General features: G+C 39.3%; 1 protein-coding gene across 1 annotated transcript in view; it reads right to left on the bottom strand.

The window, feature by feature from the left end:
* Positions 1–6,595: 6,595 nt before the first annotated feature.
* SEC23IP (SEC23 interacting protein) overlaps positions 6,596–17,028 on the bottom strand; it is a 20,643-nt gene continuing 10,210 nt past the window's right edge. The window contains exons 9-19 of the mRNA XM_083866345.1: positions 16,392–16,600; positions 15,679–15,797; positions 14,946–15,116; positions 14,473–14,568; positions 14,089–14,295; positions 13,779–13,934; positions 13,120–13,222; positions 12,021–12,206; positions 11,404–11,566; positions 9,330–9,430; positions 6,596–7,176 (exon numbers count right to left, since the gene is read on the bottom strand). Of these exons, the coding sequence (XP_083722471.1) occupies positions 9,349–9,430; positions 11,404–11,566; positions 12,021–12,206; positions 13,120–13,222; positions 13,779–13,934; positions 14,089–14,295; positions 14,473–14,568; positions 14,946–15,116; positions 15,679–15,797; positions 16,392–16,600 (1,492 nt within the window). The 3' untranslated portion in view covers positions 6,596–7,176; positions 9,330–9,348. The remainder of the gene's footprint in view (positions 7,177–9,329; positions 9,431–11,403; positions 11,567–12,020; positions 12,207–13,119; positions 13,223–13,778; positions 13,935–14,088; positions 14,296–14,472; positions 14,569–14,945; positions 15,117–15,678; positions 15,798–16,391; positions 16,601–17,028) is intronic.

Genomic DNA, 17,028 nt, shown 5'->3' with positions numbered 1-17,028 from the left:
GGTTTTTGGAATTTTCCTTGGGCAGGATAAGGGGATAAGAAGCCCAGCAGAGGCTCAGTTACACTCCCATCAGGGGCATCCCAGGCACTGTGCCAGGTAAAATCTGGGATCTGCTCAGCCACAGGAGGGTCCAACTGCCAGCACAGAAAAGTTCTCTGCAAAAAGGTTTTTCTACCTTGCTCCCAAATTCATTCTTCACACTGTGCTTCTTAACAATTTCCAGCAATTAAGGTTGTACAAACTCTTCCTTTCCTTCCTCGTCCTACCATCAGCTTCAATTTTAAATAAATTTGGTGAACTTCAAAATCCTGACCCCTGCTAGTGAAAGCACAGGATTGCCTCAAGCTTTCCTCAGGGCTGTGGCTGATAAAGCACCAGTGTTAAGCTCATTGAATTTATGCCTGTTTTGAGTTTGTCCTTCCTACAAACTTTCAAAGTTTCCCTGCTGGCCGAGCCCAAACCCACAATGTTTTTAGCCTACAGTTTATTTTAACTTCTACTGAACTAATCCCTAATTGCTTTACCCTCAGTGCTTCAGTACAACATCTGATCTGATTAGCTAGGCCATTAATTATCTTGTACTTTAACTATGGACCTCCTGCTGAAATCCAAGGAAAGGTCAATGCATATCTGGAGAAAATGATCCCTAACAAGGTACATTTATCAGCAAATTAGGCACACTGTGAGTTCAGCACACACAGACTGTCCAAAGGGTTTTTACTCCTGTGTTAACGGTATTTGAGATTTTTTTGCTAAGGATATTTGTTTGTAGTCAACAGGAGACTGTCTGGCTAAAAACCTCCCATGGACATGAGTGAACAAAAGTCCTTTATACATCATAACAATGACTCAGATTAAAGAATTCAGAAGATATTTGTTAAGTAGTCCAGCCTGCACAGATACCAAATGACACCTGAGGAGCTGTTGTTGTAGACAGTAAGTCTGTTATATATTTTCACCTCAAATAATAAAAAAAAATAGTTGTTGCCACATCAACCTCCCAAGGAACAGCTTGACAAGCATTTGCTTCCAGCAGTGTTGCTGGCCTAAGTTCCACAGGCCCAAGCTGTCGCCTCTGCTGTGGCTGGGAAGTTGTTTGCTTCACCAGAACCAGGAGCTGATCCAGAGGAAAAAGCCTTTTTTAAAATTCTGAACTACTTTTAACCTGAGTCCAGGTCCCCAGGCGGCTTCACAGCTACACAGACACATCCAAGCAGGCAGCTGAGTGATCAAAACAGGGAAAGAGCCTTGTAGAGTCATGTTACTACTCCAAATATGTCAAAACAGCACCTGAGTGATTGTAGAATTAATTGCTAAGTTCACATTAGAGTAAAAGGAGCCTGACACAAGCCCTTTGAACTCAGCACAGACACATTTCCACCCTACATTGAATCTGCTGTGTCAGTGGTCTGCCACAAGCCGGCATTTTGAACTTAATGCCATTTAAAAGAAAGGCAACAAGTCAAGGTCATATTAAAAAATATATTGGGGACACATTAAAATAACTCAAGTGTAATTCAGTTCAATACATCTTTGAGGGTTTATAACTTGTATCATTTCTCCTGGAGAAAGGGTTAGGCCTGGGATCCATTATCAAAACAAAGGACAAAAGGCTGAAGAATCTGCCCACAAGTATTTGGCACTTCTTTATTTCCTCTCCCAGTTTATGAGTCATGAGACACCTGGGTGCACGTGGCAGTTTTGCACAGATGGCTGAGCTCAGGACTTGGGAGACAAACCCAGTTTATTGCAGCTCCTGCTCGGGCAGTTCTCTGTGCCCAGGCACTGAGGCTGCAGTGAGCTCCTGCTTCAGTGATTCTTTGCAGAGCAGAGGTGCTTTGCAAATCAAAGAACCTTTCAAATCAAGCACTGATGTTCCAGGAGAAATCCCTCTTCTGTCCTCAGGACTTTTCAAACAGGTGCCTCATTACAGAAACACATAATAAATACATATGCATTTATTCCTAATTGTTAATTCTATCTCAGTTTGTAGTTTCTGTTAATAGTTGTTGCTGCTGTCAGGAACCACTGTTTTCTAGGTGGGTTATTTTCTGAGATGATTTCACAAATCATTCAATATGAGATGTCACCACATCTCAATCAATAAACTTGTATCATGACCCTGTTAACAAAGGGGCTTCCAGTGGCTGAAACCACATATATTTGTACAAAGGATTGCCTGAAAAGCCAAACTAATCTTGTTTATTGACAGAGCTCAGCTCTGAGAAAGAATGGTCCCTTAACAAATCATTTAGCCAAGATATTTTGCAGAAATGCTGCCATCTCCATGAAGGAGGTGATTTATTTCTGCTCTCCAGCTACAACTCCTGATTTTCGCTGTCAGTATTTTCTCCTCATGGAGCTTCCACTGAGAAGCAAAGGGGGAAAACCAGAGGAAGTATTTACATGACAAAGCTGAGCTCCCCTTTTCCTGGCTACTTTATATGGGCAGAAATCTGAGACCTGTTTCTCCCTCAGATCCCTTCTCCAGCTCCCTTCCATACCACTTCAGACCCTCCCAGGTGGCTGCTGGAGCTAGAGCTGATTATTTCGATATTCAGAGCTGTATTTTCTTAGTCCTTTGTGCAGACAGAAAAGTGGGGACAGAACAATCATACCTGAACATCCTGCAATGCAGAGAACACCGTGAATCCCCTAAGCTACCAACAGATGAATAACCAAATGTTTCACAACAAATAACAAACCTCAGCTTAGGAAAACTTGGCTTCTCACTCACTCAAGTGAACTCCTGGTTTCTGAATAAACCCTGTCCTACTCATGCATTCAGAGCAGTCTCTAATCTCAGAGTATAAACATTGTTGTATTCATGAGGCCATTTTTACAGGATTACATTAAAAGTTATTTGAAATGTTTTTTGGCAGAAAGTGAGCTACAAGGTGAACTGTTTGATTTGCTCTCCTCTCAGGCCTTTGTTCTCTATAACCATCCCTTAAATAGACACACTTCACTTTCGATTGCCTGGATTTATATGGATCTGAAGCTGGGTTATAGACATATAAAAGATGTTTTTTTTCCAGCCTCCGTATGTAAAGGAAGCCTGAGAGTCCTGTGTTTTAAGAGGCATCAGGCTGAAAGCACCACTCCTCCTGCACCTTGGGGGAACTGCATTTTACCTGCAGGGGGATGCCTTAGGTGGGGTTCTCTGCTCCTCAGACAGCTCAGCTGAGCAAACCCTGAATTTGTGGCCACCTCTGCTCAGGTGACTGAAAATTTCCATTGTGGAAAAAAGACAAATAATTTGGTCTTTGGGATCTGCAACAGAGGGCAGAGCAATTTATGTTTTTCTTTCCATAGGTCACTTTGCAGGTAGGAATAAACCCTAAAAGGAAGTGCTGGTCAGGGAGACCTCAGCAGGCTGGAGAAACGGGGGCTGTCCAGCAGGAAAGCAGCTCTGCAGGGACAGTCCTGGTGATTGTGGGTTAACCCTACACTCCTGCTTTTTTTACCCCTGTTGGCATCACACAGCAGAACACGATGTTCAGGTGTTCCCATGTTTTCTAGTCAAACCCCACACACAGGGCCAAAGGTGCTCCAAGGACCCCATTTGGATGCACCAGATCCCAGCTCAGTGCTGTGTGGCACCCAGAGCCCATCTTCTGCTTCCCTTCACCCCATTCCTGTCACCATGGGAAAATAGGAATTCTTTTACTAGGATATCCCTCCTAAATCAGCACCTGAAGCAAATGAACAATTCCTCAGAGGTTCTGTGGAAATGCCCTGCAGGCTGCCTGTAATCATATTTACACTGGAGTGGTTCCATCAGCCCTTGGGAAGTTAATCCTGATTTGCAGTTATGAAAATCAGGTCTAGAGCCAAGCTCAGAGTTCAAGAGTTGCTGTTAGAACAGTGTGGAAAAAAAACCCCCAGACTGCTCCTATTAAATCCAAGTAGTTGCCAGTGATTCACCATTTGGATTAAGCACAGGTACTGAAATGGGAACAGGCATGTGAAATAATATTTCCCATTATTAAACAGAAATTAATGGGATTTTTATTTCAACTCTGGGGAACAGACCCTAATTCAAAGGGATGATTAAAATAATAGTCCATTAATACAGTTCAATCCCTGCTCCTATTTGAACATCCAGTCTCCATCAGCAGCACCTTGGCACTGATCACTATAGGAAATATGAAATGCTAGATTTTATTATTCATCATGTTAAAAAATAAAAATCACATGCAGGGAGGAATCAGAGAGAATATTATTATGGAAACAGCATTTTAGACAGAGCTTGTAAAACATTTGTCATATTGCAGACACAAAGTTATAAATATTAATTTAACATTCATTGGGAAAGGAGCACAGCTACTGGAAATTTTCTGTGCTATGCAAGGCATCTCCCAGCACAAGGAGAATTATTTGACTGTGCTACTTTTACGAACAGCTGTGTGAGGAGGTGTTCCCAAAGGACAGGAACATTCCTGCTGGCAGAAGCAGGGAGGGAACAGAGAGACAGAAGCAGTGGGTAAAAAGTTTTCCAAAAGAAGAAAATTTCAATGAAAAATTACTCCTGTCCAAATGAGATTTTTGGGGGAAGGTACTGGATTTCTTAGAAAGGCTTTGATTTTTTTGTTTGCAATTAATTAATTAAAATTTCCACCTCCTTTCCTGTCCTGCTATGCCCTGTTCCATAGACAGTTTTATTAAAAAAAAAATATTCTGCACAATTTTTTTTTCTTTTTTAATGCTTACTATCACTTCAGCACAGATGAAAATATAGCAGGGAGAACTTTACATTTTTGTATATGAATTGTCTAATTAAAGTGCAATGAGCCTTATCTGTTTAATTATGCATTACAATACATACAAAAATAAATAAAAATTTACTGGATATACTGGAAGCTATGCTGTGTATGGTGTGTGTTGCAGCACACAAGGAAGATTTCTGCAGAAGAAGCAAAGTACTCAGTTGTAGCAGATTTAAAATCACTCTCTAAGCTCTCTTTATTTTTTTCCTTTGTTTTATATAACTATAGGTTACAGTCATTTCTCCTTCATCTCCAAACTTCCATTTGACTTTAAGATGTAAGAATGGCTTGTTACTGTGGCTGCAGCCTATTTTTTGTTTCTATAACTGATTTTTATGCCATATTCCCAAACCAATTTCTGCACTCCAGCTGCTCCTCATTCCTGTAGCATCCTCTTGTTCCCTCTTCCATTGCAAAGGCAGCTCCTTGCCAGCCAGGGTCCCCTGCAGCAACTCCTCTCACACACCCATAAAATCTGTTCCTTGGAGCTGCTGTCCCCTCCCAAGGGGATGTGGCACAGCCCAGCACCTTCTTAAAAATGTTATTTATTTAAGCAAATTCATCAGATTGCTCAGTGTGGCACAGAGTTGATAAATACAAGTGGATATAACCCTCCACTCTGATATTTAACATGAAAATGAGGCCAGTGATCATGGGGTTTGTGTTGTGTATATATATATTTTTAATTGTATTCTAACAAACAAAGAACATTATAAAGGTTAAAAGTTTCTGTCTGACAGGTTAATTTATAAAGATACAAAGACTTTTGTCTGTTTTGGATAAAAAGTTTCCTTTGGTAAACTTGCTCTCGAGAGCAAGAAGGATTTTGGAAATCCAGTTCAGTGGGAAGCCCCAAGAATCACTGGAGGGTCACAGCCCATGGCAAGCAAGGAGATGCCAAGGGAAGTGTTGGGTCTTGAGAAGCCAAACAGGAAAATCTCATTGTTGTCCTCAACTATCAAATGTGAGAGTATAAGAGAAGACAGAGATGTCATTCCTGAAGATGCAGAGAAAGGGCAAAAGGCCACAGATAAAAGCTCCACCCAGAAAATTTCAACTGTGTATTAGAAAAAAACCTGCAATCCCAGTAGTCAAACAGTACAACAGAGCCAGACAGGCAAAGGATCTCCAGCCTTGAACCAGGCCCTAGGCAGGGAAGTTGGACTAAGCAACCATCCAAGCTATTTTTTGTCATTAAATACAAAACCTTATTGTAAAGGCCCACTGGAAGTAAGGTAATTTTAATTACAGCAATCAATTTATATACACAATAATGTGTATTTTACATATATCAAGGAAAAAAACCCCATACTGCATTTCAAAATTTGTTTACTGCAATAACAGAGGCAAATAGTCAGGAATTAAGCCACTAATATTGAGGAAAGCCACAATGTGTGTGTAAAGTGAAGCCAGAGGAAAGCTACAGAAGCTCAGTATTCAGAGACATGAATTCCATAGATTTCACAATACCTAACTCACCTCAACCTCATCACATGAAAATGGAGTCTGGATTGCAGGGCTGGATCTAGACTATTATCTAGCACCCATAAGCTTCAGGTTCCTATTTACAGTAACTGTTCTGAGATGTTAAACTGCAAGGTCAAGGTAGGTGTTTTAGCTCTCACAACTGCAGCTTAGTTTCACTAAAATTGCCTTAATTAACTTAGAATAGTCTGTGATTCTATAATTACCAGATCAAAATGTCATTTTAAATCATTCCTCATTTCAGGATATGTGAACACTGAACTAGCTGTAACAAACTACTAATATTTTCAAAGTCAAAGGTTCATTTTTACTTAAAAAAAAGCCACAATAAAACTCTTAACAGAGGCTTAAAAAGGTCTTTATAAAATAATCTCCATCACACTTACAATAGTAAGAAAATGATTCTGGTTGCTAGTTTTTAGTAAATATGAACTGGTTTGTGTAATCTGTATTAAAGATGGTTATAACTACAGTTCACATTTCATTTCTTAAAGGTGGATGAACAAATATGTCAAGAAAAGTAGATTATTGCTGTTTCTCATCAAGTCCTTTTTACTAAGGACACACTGCCTTGGTAGGCAAAGCATGTCTGGCAGCCAGCTGAGACAGGAGAGCTGAAGGAGAGAAGTTATGATTTGCATGCCAAAAAAACCTTCTTCAATCACCTTATATTTGGCAAAGATACAACTGAACTGATTTAAGATCAAAACTGTGCCATTCCATCCATCTCCTGAATGACAGTGCTGATCATCTCATAACTTAAGTTTGCTTGAAGTGACACAAGAAGGTGGAATCCAAGAAAGTTCTGGATTGGCAGGAAAAAAAAAAAACTTCTGATGCTTCTCCTGTCATGTGCAGCTACGAAAATACCAGATGTTCTTCAGAGGGTTTTTCAGCAGGTCTGCTGGAGCAATGGGTAGGGCTGTGCAGAGAGAACAGAGCATGGACATATTGGAAATAGGAAATCTATCAGGTTTTCTATTCCTGCAGTAGTTACTAATCAAATTAAATATGCCACCATTTGATTTCTAGAGGACACAAAAAGATCTAAAAATCCATACACATTTTTAATCAAACTTTTCATACAGTAAGCCTCTGAAATGTACTTTCTGTGGACACAGATTGGCAATTACAACTGCAAACAGCAAAAGCTCACAACAACTGGTGTCATTCATTATACATTTTAACCAGCTGTTAGATTCATTAGTAATAAATGATCCTACTGAGGATGGTGATAGTTTATATGTCCAAGGTTTAATCTGCTGGTGCACTTCTTTCCATTGTTTACAAGAAACCTTATACTACTGTTTTACAAAGAGCAGCTCCAAGATAGTCTAGAAGAGCTAAATCAAGTCACTCCTACAAAATAAAATGGATGTTGCTGTCAGAGGCACCACTGGATAATCCATTACTTTCACACCACCACCCTTCACGTTTGAAGGTCTTAAAAGAACAGGAAAAAAGGGAAAAACACACATGACTGCTAGCACTGGGGGAGAATTTTCCACTTCTTCCAGACTCCTTGTGATGTGAAAGTATTTTACACAGCACATGTAAAGACATTTCTTGTCATGTGGAAAAGACCCTGGTGGTGTGCAGCCTTCCCAAGACACCACTTCATCGCTTTCTGCCCTCCCACTTAAGCCCAGCCTGAAACTGTCCAGTCAAGCCAGTGCTGAGGGACATTCTGAGCCATTCTAGTGGAATTAGACACTTCCCTGACTGTGCTTTGCTGTGTGACATCCTGCTAAACTGTCCCCCAACCATGCAGTTCTCAATGATAAAACCACAACTACCCCAGTGTCTGCTGCAGCTGAGCAACAAACTCCTCTGAGCTTTGCACTGATAAATCATCACATCCCACTCCTCCCTGCTTAAATGAGGCTTAAAGGCATTTCCTTTGCAATGAGTTTCCTCTGATTCCAACCAGCACCATCATAAAGAAATAGAAGCAGAGAAAAAATTCTGCAACTGTGACTTAAGACTGTGCATAAGCCATTGTGATGACTGATACAGCCCTGTCAGGGCTGTGCAGCCAGCTGGTGCCTTTTCCCTTCTACTTCTCCACGCTTTAAAGAAATGCATTTGATCAGCCTTGACATTTTATTTTAAAAAAAGCTGCTATCAACTGACCATCACAAGCATTCTGTTACAAAAGAGTACTAAAACTGTATGGGAGCAATGAAAGATACCTAAAATACTCCTCTGAAATGTCAAACATTTCTCTTCATGCTGGGTATTTATGTACCTTGACATTATCAGTTCTTCTGAAAATGGAGAAATACATCAGAAACTATCTTGTATGATTCCAAAAAGGCAAGGTGCATATTATTTCTTCCTTGCCTCTCAAAAGATAATTTTTTCTTTTCTGTAACATCCAGTGATGCAAACTGGTACAATATAGATGCTCAGCTTGGAAACCTACATCTTAAAATAAAAATAGCTGCAATTCAATTTCAGATCTAAGATACTCAATTATAATGTATATTTAATTTCTTTTCAAAGCAAACTTCCATGCTGTGTCATTTCACTTGTTCTATTGAAATTCTTAATCTATACAAAGATAATAAAATACTGACCTATATAAGGGTTTTATCAATAGCAATGTTTAACACCTTCCTAGGAGACAAACAGCTTTTTGCTGGCAAATGTGCACCAGTGATCAATCAATCCAATATGGACACTGCAATGGTGAAACACTGTTGGGTTCCTTTAATCTACTGCACTGTAAATGAAGTTTCATCATATCCAATTTCATCAAATTTTCCTATTCTTGAGCATTCACTGACTGAACTGAGGGAGAAGCATAATAGAGAAATCATACTTTTGTTGTATTTGTAGTGGCAATTATTATCCAGTACCAAAAGCACTAACATCAGATATCTTCTGAGAATGAAAGGAAGAACTCAAAGACTTTCTTTGCATTCAAGTTCAGAAATTGTTTTTGCAATCAAAATGACATTTTATGCCTGTCTGCTTCATAATTTAAACTTCATAGGAGAAAGGGAAAGCAAAGACATCTAAGCTGCAGCTGAATTTGATATGAGCACAGAAGTTACATTAGAGCAAACTTACAAATTCATGTTTTTATACATCAATGCTGTGGCTGCTCAGGATTGATATTCATGGTCCTGTATATCTCTTTGAGAAACAGCAAGGCAGTGTCTTCAGATCCCCTATGAAGAATGAAATAAATAAAACAAAAAACAAAAATAAAAATAAAATTAAAAAAAAAAGTTAGTTCAGTATGGTCCGTCTTCTTATTCTCCTAAGTCACACTTCATCCTATTTCAGGTCTCTAAAAAGTTTGCACAACTTCTTGGCCTGAAGTTTGTCATGAATTTGTCATGAATATTGCCTTACTTCTATCAGCTTCCTTCAATCTATAATTCTACACAAGTTTGGAATTAGTTCTGCTATCAACCCTGGCCTATGCATTTACCTTTTTTTTTCACTCTAGTGCATCTCCTCCTCCCATCCTCCCTTAACATCTTATGATGCAACTCTACACCCCCTCCTCTATCCACCTCTTTGATGTTACTTCCTTGTCTTAATCTCCTCAAATAATGTATCACTTTTTGTCCTGGATATATTCCATCCTTCATTCTACTCATTTTGTCCCACTCCATTAATTAGCCCAGTTCTAGCACCAATATTTTAATTCTTCTCTAACTGGCAGGCTCTTAATTGTAAACAAACTATGTTAAATACCCATAGTCTTCCCCTCTTCCTTACCATTAAAATGTTCGATAGCTCTCAAATAATTTAAAGATTTAATATTATTCAAGTGTCATGTTTCCAAGTGGCTGTTTTCCTTCCTCTTTTCAAAAATCAAAGCTTTGGGCTATCTGAATTTAAAGTTAACATGAATAGACTTTGTTTTCTTCTTCATCTATAAAATGCTATTTAAACATTAACAAACAATACCAACATAAAAAATAATGTTAAACAGGCAAATTTTAACAAAGTTCCAGAGCTGCAGTTGTTAGATGAGGGCAGCTTCCTGTGCTTTTTAAAATAAAGGATATAGGGAGCCAGTAAAGGAGATTTAGATGGTCAGAACTGTGATCCTCCAAATGTGAGGAACATTATTTGCAGAACACTAGTACAGGATTCAACATGCAAGCTAAGGGACTACACGTACTTTCCACAATTCAGCACAGACATTCCTTGATGAACTCTGCATTAAATGAGCAGCAAACAAGCAAGCAGAAGGTTCAACACAGGAGCTCCAATCTCTTGAATACTCAGAGCATTTCATTTAAAGCTTTCCCCACCATTCCTTAGGAAAAAATGCTCTCCTATTTGGGTCATTCATCACTGTGCTTATCTTCCTTACTCAAATGACAAAATACAGCTCCAGGTACCAAGTTTTTTAAATCCTGTGATCGGCTGCCACCCTGTGGAAAGAATTCCCATCCCTTCGGCCCTGCCTGTGGAACGGCACTGCCACCACCGGGTCACCTCAGGGCTCACAGCAGCCCCGGGAATCCCTCCCCTGGCAGGTGCTGAGCTTCCACATGGAAGTGTTGATGGCTCTAATGAGACCCTTCAGGTAACGCCTTCAGAGCTGTATTATAGCCTCTGGAAAAAATACCTGCTGCTCAAATTACCTACAGAAAATCAAAACCTTCAGAAAGAACATGGAGCACTCTTTGTCCAGCACCTGCTGAACTCCAAATGAGAGACCAGTCACTCCTCCCTCACCAACACCACTTTGCACAGCTCACAGCTGACACCCAAGGTTGGCTATTACATACCAAGGGCTGTTGTTAAATATAGTTCACACATCCTTTGCTCTGCCAGAAGGAATGAAGTTTTACTGTTTATTGTAGTCTCATAAAAACCCTTCGTGAACAGTTTTATTTGAAAAGCTACAGCTGCCAAAATGCTTCCAGAGCTCTCCTTGTTTTGAAAATGACAGTACTTAAAAAACTTTGTGTTTGGAATGTCAAAGGTCAAGAGAACAGTGTTCAAAGTCTTTATTGCAAAAAATTTGTTCGCTGTGTGTTAACACAGGATTTTATTTTGAAATTGGATTATCAAATAGTGACACCCAAGCACCATAGCCTGAGCCTGACACTCCTGGACAATCACACATACTGTGCACCCTAAGCACTATTTCTGGAACCACAGATATTTCCCTTACCAGTAGCACAGGTGACTCTGCAAAGCAAACAGGTACTCATTGAAGCTCTCTATTGGTTTCTCCTGCAGAACATAATCAATGCGACGCCCTCCATTCAGCATCCCAACCTTCACTGAAACATCTTCATCTTTTGGAGGGTCTGGGCTTTCAGTGATCTTCTCAGCTAAAATCAAAGAGTTTCAGATTTAAACTATTTTCAAGCACATAATTGAGCACTATAATTAAGAAATATTACCTATTTTTCCTGCTGTCATTTCCAAGTGTTTGTGATAAGACAATAATAACAACCTGAACTGGTCAGCATGGTTCAGAAAGGTTAGTGAAGTATAGGCTTACTTCCTTTAAACACTTTTCTTAAAAAGTAACTGCTGAGTGATCTCTCCCTGAACTCACCCCAACCCACAAAGCTTTCATTGTAATTTCTCTCCCACACCCAGCTGAGGGGGAGAGTGACAGAGCAGCTTTGGTGGGAACCTAGCAGAGACCTCCTTAACAGGCTCAGGAAAATCAATAGCCAAGAGTTGTTGCAATGTGCATTAAACAGTCACTGGGATACTCAAGCGTCAACTTATTTGAGATAAGTAAGTTACAAGAAAACAAATAATGTGTCCATGTACCTTCCACCACCTGCTTTTCTTCCTCCTCTTTAATTTGGTTAGCTACTTTCTCCAGTTCTGCTTGCAGCTGGGTTGAAGATGTATGAGCACGTGCAAATTCATTCAGGGTCTGCCACGCACTCTTCAAAGAGCTGATAAAGCCCTGCTTCAGATCAGAGCCCATACGAGACAGAGAGTCCTTCAGCTCTGAGAAAGAAAGAAAACAAACAAAAAACTGAATTCAGAAGGATTTAAAATTACCAACTAAAACCAGAATTATGAAATTCTGGTCAATAAACATCCCAATTACCAGGAGAAACAGGCCTGCTAAATCATAAATGTGTGTTTCTTGCTTCTCTATGCCATTTTAAAAGATCAGGTGAAACATAATTAATACAGAATTGACTTTCTACTGAATGGGTCAATGAATTCACCTACATCAAAGTAAAAACACTAAAAACCAACAAGCCATATTTTTCTCCTTTACTATACACACTTTTAGAGAGTTGTAACCTGAAACAAGTATCTTGTGTAGTCTAGCAAAGCAGACTCCTTCTAATGGACAATTCCAAAGGACAGATGCTGCAGAATCTCTCCAAGTGCCTGAAGAGAGGCTTTCAGGAGGGTTCTACGAACTTGCACAACAAAACTAACTTTCCTTATTACACGTGCAAAATTTAATTTTGTTGCTCCTGGGTCTGATGTGCACCTAGGAGCAACAAAACCACTCCCTGCCCTCCCATGGCTACAGAAGCTCCTTTTCCCTCAGGGTTTCCAACACTGAACAGACTCTGGTTAAACACATCATGGTGGGGATTAGGGACACTAATAAATTTAGTTTCTGTTTCCCAGCTTCTTGGAAATGAAGGTGATCAAGCAATGTACAGCAATTTTTAAATGGAAGTTTGGTAATGACAAGGTTAAATCTGGAGGAAATATGATTGTTACTTTTGAATAAAATTGTGAATGACCAATTTATGGAGCTGGGTAGAATCCCCTCTGATGTTTAGGAAAAATATGGAGTCAGATATCTCGATATCTGTTAAAGTCTTACAATATTCTAATGCATCAAATGAGTAAATAATGAATAGAATCCATATGAAATAAGTTTGTTTTTTACCCAAATGAAGTCTTTTTCTGCCTTTATGATGTGGAATGAGAACTGGTTTTAAATCCATGTCTTCAATGATCATTGGTTCTAACCTGTAAGCTACTGGATCAAGCTGTTAAAAGACAACACATGGACATTTAGTTATCTTTAAAATTATTCTAATTATCACATTTCAGTGAAAAAAATCCCTATTTATGATTTATAGACAACTGTTTTTGAATTCTGCACTACTTGAATTTACAGAAATTCAGTTCATGACATACTAAGCAGATTCATGGACTACTTTAGTCTTGTTCTCCTACAGAAGGAGATTCTAATGAGGAAACACAACAGCAAGATTTCCTTGCACTCAATCTCTATCAACGTGTCACTGTTGAATTGTTAAACAAAATGAGACAAAGGAGGATGTACATTGCATGTAAAAATACAAATATTCCATTAAAATCTACAAATTAATGAAAAAACCCCAAACAACAACCCCCCAAAACAAACAAACAAACAAACCTTAATTCTGAAAAGAAATAAGGCAAATATTATCAAAACAACCTATGCCTGGAAATGTACATAGGAGAACAAGAGGTGTAATGCTCCGAATGTAAAACTTACTATTCTGCCATTTTTGTCATCTAAATAAACTAAAATCAAATCTCAAAAGCACTGCTACTCACTGGGTGATAGATATTGAAGAACCCCTTGCAGGTAGGGAGCCTGTAGTTTTCATCAATCTTCTCCACACCCCTCACAGTCAGGAACACACCAATAGGGGAACCAAGAGCAAAGAAAATATCTGGTTCAAAGTCCAGTGCACTGTAAACCACAGAAACCTACCAGACAGAAACCACACACATCAGCTCTCAGAACTGTCAGCTTCAAAGGAAGTAGCAAAAGGTCATCAACATTAAAAAAATATATAGTGAAAAGAGAGGATTGATCAAATCCTTCAAATTGTTCAAATCATTTAGATCTATGTAGTCTCACCTGGCCAGTTCCAACTTCAAAATACTCATAGTCAATGTTCACAGAAGACACAGATGCACCAACTGGGAGCTTCCTCTTTGAGTGCATCTGACCAGACTCTGAAGGTGAGACAGAAGAAACTGCCTCTTTTGTTTTCTGGGTGTCTTCTTGAGTCTGGAGTGTGGCAGCCAGCACTGCTTTCTTTTCTGCTACTGCTTTCTTCTGTTCCTTTTGAGAAAATTTTTAAAGTTAGAGAGAAAAAAAGTTGATTTCACAATAGTCAAAATTGCTTTAATATATCCAGAATGTTAACAAGAGTGTTCAAGAATAGAAGCTACACCACAGCAAGGAAGTCAGTAACATTTGCTAACAACTTTTAATTTCAATCCTGAAATATGTATATACCTGCTTGGCTGCTCTGTCTTTTACAAAATTAGCTATTTTCTTTCTTGGTCCAAGAGGTATCCCCATCTCCTTCAGGTCATCAACTGTACACATGAGCTAAAGAAACAAACACCAAATTACACATCAAAATATATTTTTCTAGTAGAAAAAGTACTTACAACTTTTCTAGTAAAATGAAGAATTTCTTACTGGCAATTACCTCTTAATTTGTTAAGTCCATTTATAGAGCTACAGAAAATACAAGAAATTAAAAAGACATGACACAAAGTGCCTTGACATAACTGGGAGGATGCACCACAGCAAGAAAAAACAAGAGCGGCAGAACATTCAGTCTTCAAGTCATGCACTGATTATCTAATCTATGCAACTGCTCTCATGGCCATAGAACTGAAAGGAAAAACAAAACAAGAAAACCCAAACATAAACCTCCATACCCTGAGAAACCCCTACAAGCCAAGTGAACATTTCTGTACCAGAGACTCCATGTCGATCCGCTCCTTTTCGAAGGTGCTCACGTACTCTGACAAACTGAGCATCTCCAGAGTCTTCTGCAGAGTAGGAACATCCTCCTCTGCTTCAGGCTCACAAAGGTCATCAGCAGAAGTAGCAATGGAGGAGCCCAGGGAACTGGTGTCTTCAGTCATCTCAACAAAACAGCACAGAAACAGAATCACATCCTCTAACAGCGGAAAAACCAGTAAGCAGCAAGCAAACCGAAGCTTAACTACTTCCTCTTAAAAACATTATCAAGCAAGCTCTGTGAATATATATCCATTTTTAGTGAAACATGATACAGATTTTCCAATAAAATACACCTGCAAAATGAACATTCAAAAATTACTATGAGAGAGAAAACACTCAAAAATGCTTCTTTCTATTCCTCAAACAACTGGTCACCATTTCTAGTCTAAACACAGATTCTTTCCCTTTTATACATGTTCCCCACCACTTAAATACTGTTAGACCAAGTTACATGTTCACAAGGGTCAAAGCTGACGTTCACCATCAAATCTCATTACTGGCCTACTTGGAACTTAAGAGAAATGTAATTAATTTGTCCTGAGAAATGACAATATTTACAAAACATCATCATTCCATTAACATGTTTAAATGTACTATCAAAACCCACAAACTTGGTTCAGTTTTAAGAAAAAATGACTGAAAATATCAGATCCATTGGCCTGGAAATACCAGCACATAAATTACCTGTTTATCATGAACAGCCACGTCCTTCACACTCCCATTAACACCAGAGAATGGTCCAGAATTTACTGATGAAGCCAAGTCCTTCTGATTAGACAGTATGTCAAATAGAATTAAGGAACCTGCAAACAGGAATTAGAGTTGATTTGGGAAAAATATCAGGTTTTCCTGTCCCTAAATCAAGAGCAAGATTTAGATGCAATAGTAATGTCATGGTATGGTTTGATCAAAAGAGATGGCTGAACACAATCATTCTCAGCTAAAAGCAACCCCTTTTCTTCCCTGTTCATGCTTTATGTAGTTGACATGACTGAACTATTTTTCCTTAAACACCTGAGACTGCTTGATGAACTGGAGGAAAAGTTCTAGTCCAAACCAGTACGTCATTATGCTGCCCTAACACTTATTCTATCTTCCAAAAAATGATTATACTTCTACTAAGTGGGGATTCTGAGACGCAGACATCACCCACCTAACAAGACACCAGACAACCTGTTGACTTTTAAACACAGACTAGACACTAAGTTTTCATGTAGGAAAGTACTAACTTTCTCTCAAAGTCTGATAAACTCAGCTGCTGAGAGGAGTCTGTCAGCTCTTTTCTGAAAGAAGACCATGCCCTACCAGCTAATTTGAGTTTTATACATTACAAAGGGGCCATTTTCCCTTAAGGAGGAAGTGACTGGGGATGAAAGCAGCGTTCCTCAGGCAGTCACCTAAGCTGTGGCCGGCCACAGAGACTCCCCCTCGGAAGTCGGGGTTGCGGCTCATGAAGAGCGCGTAGAGGCGGTTCATCTCCATGCCCACTTTGTCCACGATGGTCTGGCAGTAGGTGGGGCTGTTGTAGAACAGGATGTCGAGCAGCGTCTCGTTGGTGAAGTGCCTCAGGCGACCAATGCTCGGCAAAGTGATTTTCTTAATGTTCCTGGTAACACAGAATCGTTAAAAGCATGAAAGGCTTTAAAGAAACACTCGTGAGAGCTTTGTTAGCTTTTGAAATTAATGCTAATGTAAATGCTACAGAGATTTTAAAAACCCATACAGCCTTCAGGCCTTGTTGCATATTCACACATTAATGCTACCTGCTGGTTGTAATATTTGACAAAGATACAGCTCCTTTTTTTTTCTCTCTCCAGGCTGAAGGGATGCCTGAAATAACCTCTTCTCTATTCCAACACTGCTCTCATAAAGTAACAGGGAAGTTGGGCGAGCAGATTGAAGTGGAAAAGAAAAAGGAACTAACATGTAAAATTAGAATCATAGAGTGGTAAATGCTCTCTTTTTTGAAGAAAAAGCTTGGCTCACCATCTGCCTGCCTGGAGTCAAGACAGCTGCAGTGGAATTGCTATAGAC

The sequence above is a fragment of the Zosterops lateralis genome, assembly GCF_965231275.1.
Source record: "Zosterops lateralis genome assembly, chromosome: 8".
NCBI classification, from domain to species: domain Eukaryota; kingdom Metazoa; phylum Chordata; class Aves; order Passeriformes; family Zosteropidae; genus Zosterops; species Zosterops lateralis.
The sequence above is the reverse complement of the archived record's forward strand: the minus strand, read 5'-3'. Positions and strand labels throughout refer to the sequence as shown.